Raw genomic sequence first — 1,124 nt, 5'->3', positions numbered from 1 at the left:
TTTCAGTAGATCTCTTCCATTTGCAGAGCATGGCACACATTTCAGAGAGCCATAGGGGTACTTTACACTTGTGGTATAGATTGCGTAATGGTGGCGTCTTCATTTTTCTGGGGAATAGAAATATGATCTACTGGTAATACCAAGAGAATATTTGGTTTGCTCCTTTGACCACTGGAATAGTGCTTCCACTATCCCAGTAAGTAAATCACTGTCCCTGTTCACTTATCTGCTGGGTTTCAGATATAAATCAGTTTCATCTTTCCAGTGGTCAGACGTGGCAGGGAGTCATTTCTATGAGACTTACCTGGTTGCACCATACAAAGTTGGGGATTCCTCCCTGCTTATCAAGGAGGAATGAAAATGGAAAAGCCTTGTTTGATTTTCCCTTTATTTCCTCCTGTGTCTTCTCTTCCAGTCCTCTCTCTCTCCGCGTATTGCCAGCACTCTTCACTTCTCTTCTGTTTTCTTGTGATTTATAGATGATCATGATGCCATCCTGAGGTTTAACGCAGCACCCACAGCCAACTTCCAACAAGATGTGGGTACGAAAACTACCATTCGCCTCATAAACTCTCAGGTAAAACTTTTGTGCAGAGCTGGAATGCGAGAGTGCCCACAGTGGACTCTCAAGTGGAATCTATCTACTAGGAACACGTCAGCTGCCAGCTTAATGAAATCTCTTAGCCTTTCTGAGTCCCAAATTCCTTTTTGGAGAATGAGAAAACCAGTGATCCCAGCCTGGTGAAGTGTTCACCAATGCAAACTCTAGGGCTTAAGTCTGCATTGATGGAGATGCCCGGAGAAAGCAGAGACCATCCAAGGCAGAGTGCGGAGTGTTGTGAAAATGAATGAAGCAGTGTACATGAGAGTGTGGTTTATATGCTGTCAATAATTAGACAATTATTATGAGATTTCATCACCATTAGGGTTATGCTGAATACTAGAGTCCATGTACTATTTCTGAATTCCGTTAGATAATTAGTTTCCTGGCTATTTCCAGAGAGCACTTGCTGTTTTCTCAATACTAATGGAAACTTAAGAAATAGAACTTAAATACTCTTGCCACAAGGCTCTATTAATAGACTTAGTTAGTGGAACAAAACTGGATTACATATATGAAATAA

The 1,124-nt window shown here is 41.4% G+C and overlaps 1 protein-coding gene across 1 annotated transcript in view; it reads left to right on the top strand.

The window, feature by feature from the left end:
• Positions 1-577, top strand: part of ST6GAL1 (ST6 beta-galactosamide alpha-2,6-sialyltranferase 1) — a gene marked incomplete at its 3' end in the record, with an annotated part of 15,844 nt that extends 15,267 nt beyond the window's left edge. The window contains exon 2 of the mRNA XM_006869826.1: positions 480-577. Coding sequence (XP_006869888.1) covers positions 480-577 — 98 coding nt within the window. The remainder of the gene's footprint in view (positions 1-479) is intronic.
• Between the last annotated feature and the right edge of the window lie 547 nt (positions 578-1,124).

This window comes from Chrysochloris asiatica, unplaced genomic scaffold (genome assembly GCF_000296735.1).
Source record: "Chrysochloris asiatica unplaced genomic scaffold, ChrAsi1.0 scaffold00135, whole genome shotgun sequence".
NCBI classification, from domain to species: domain Eukaryota; kingdom Metazoa; phylum Chordata; class Mammalia; order Afrosoricida; family Chrysochloridae; genus Chrysochloris; species Chrysochloris asiatica.
This window is presented reverse-complemented; position numbering and strand designations above follow the sequence as displayed.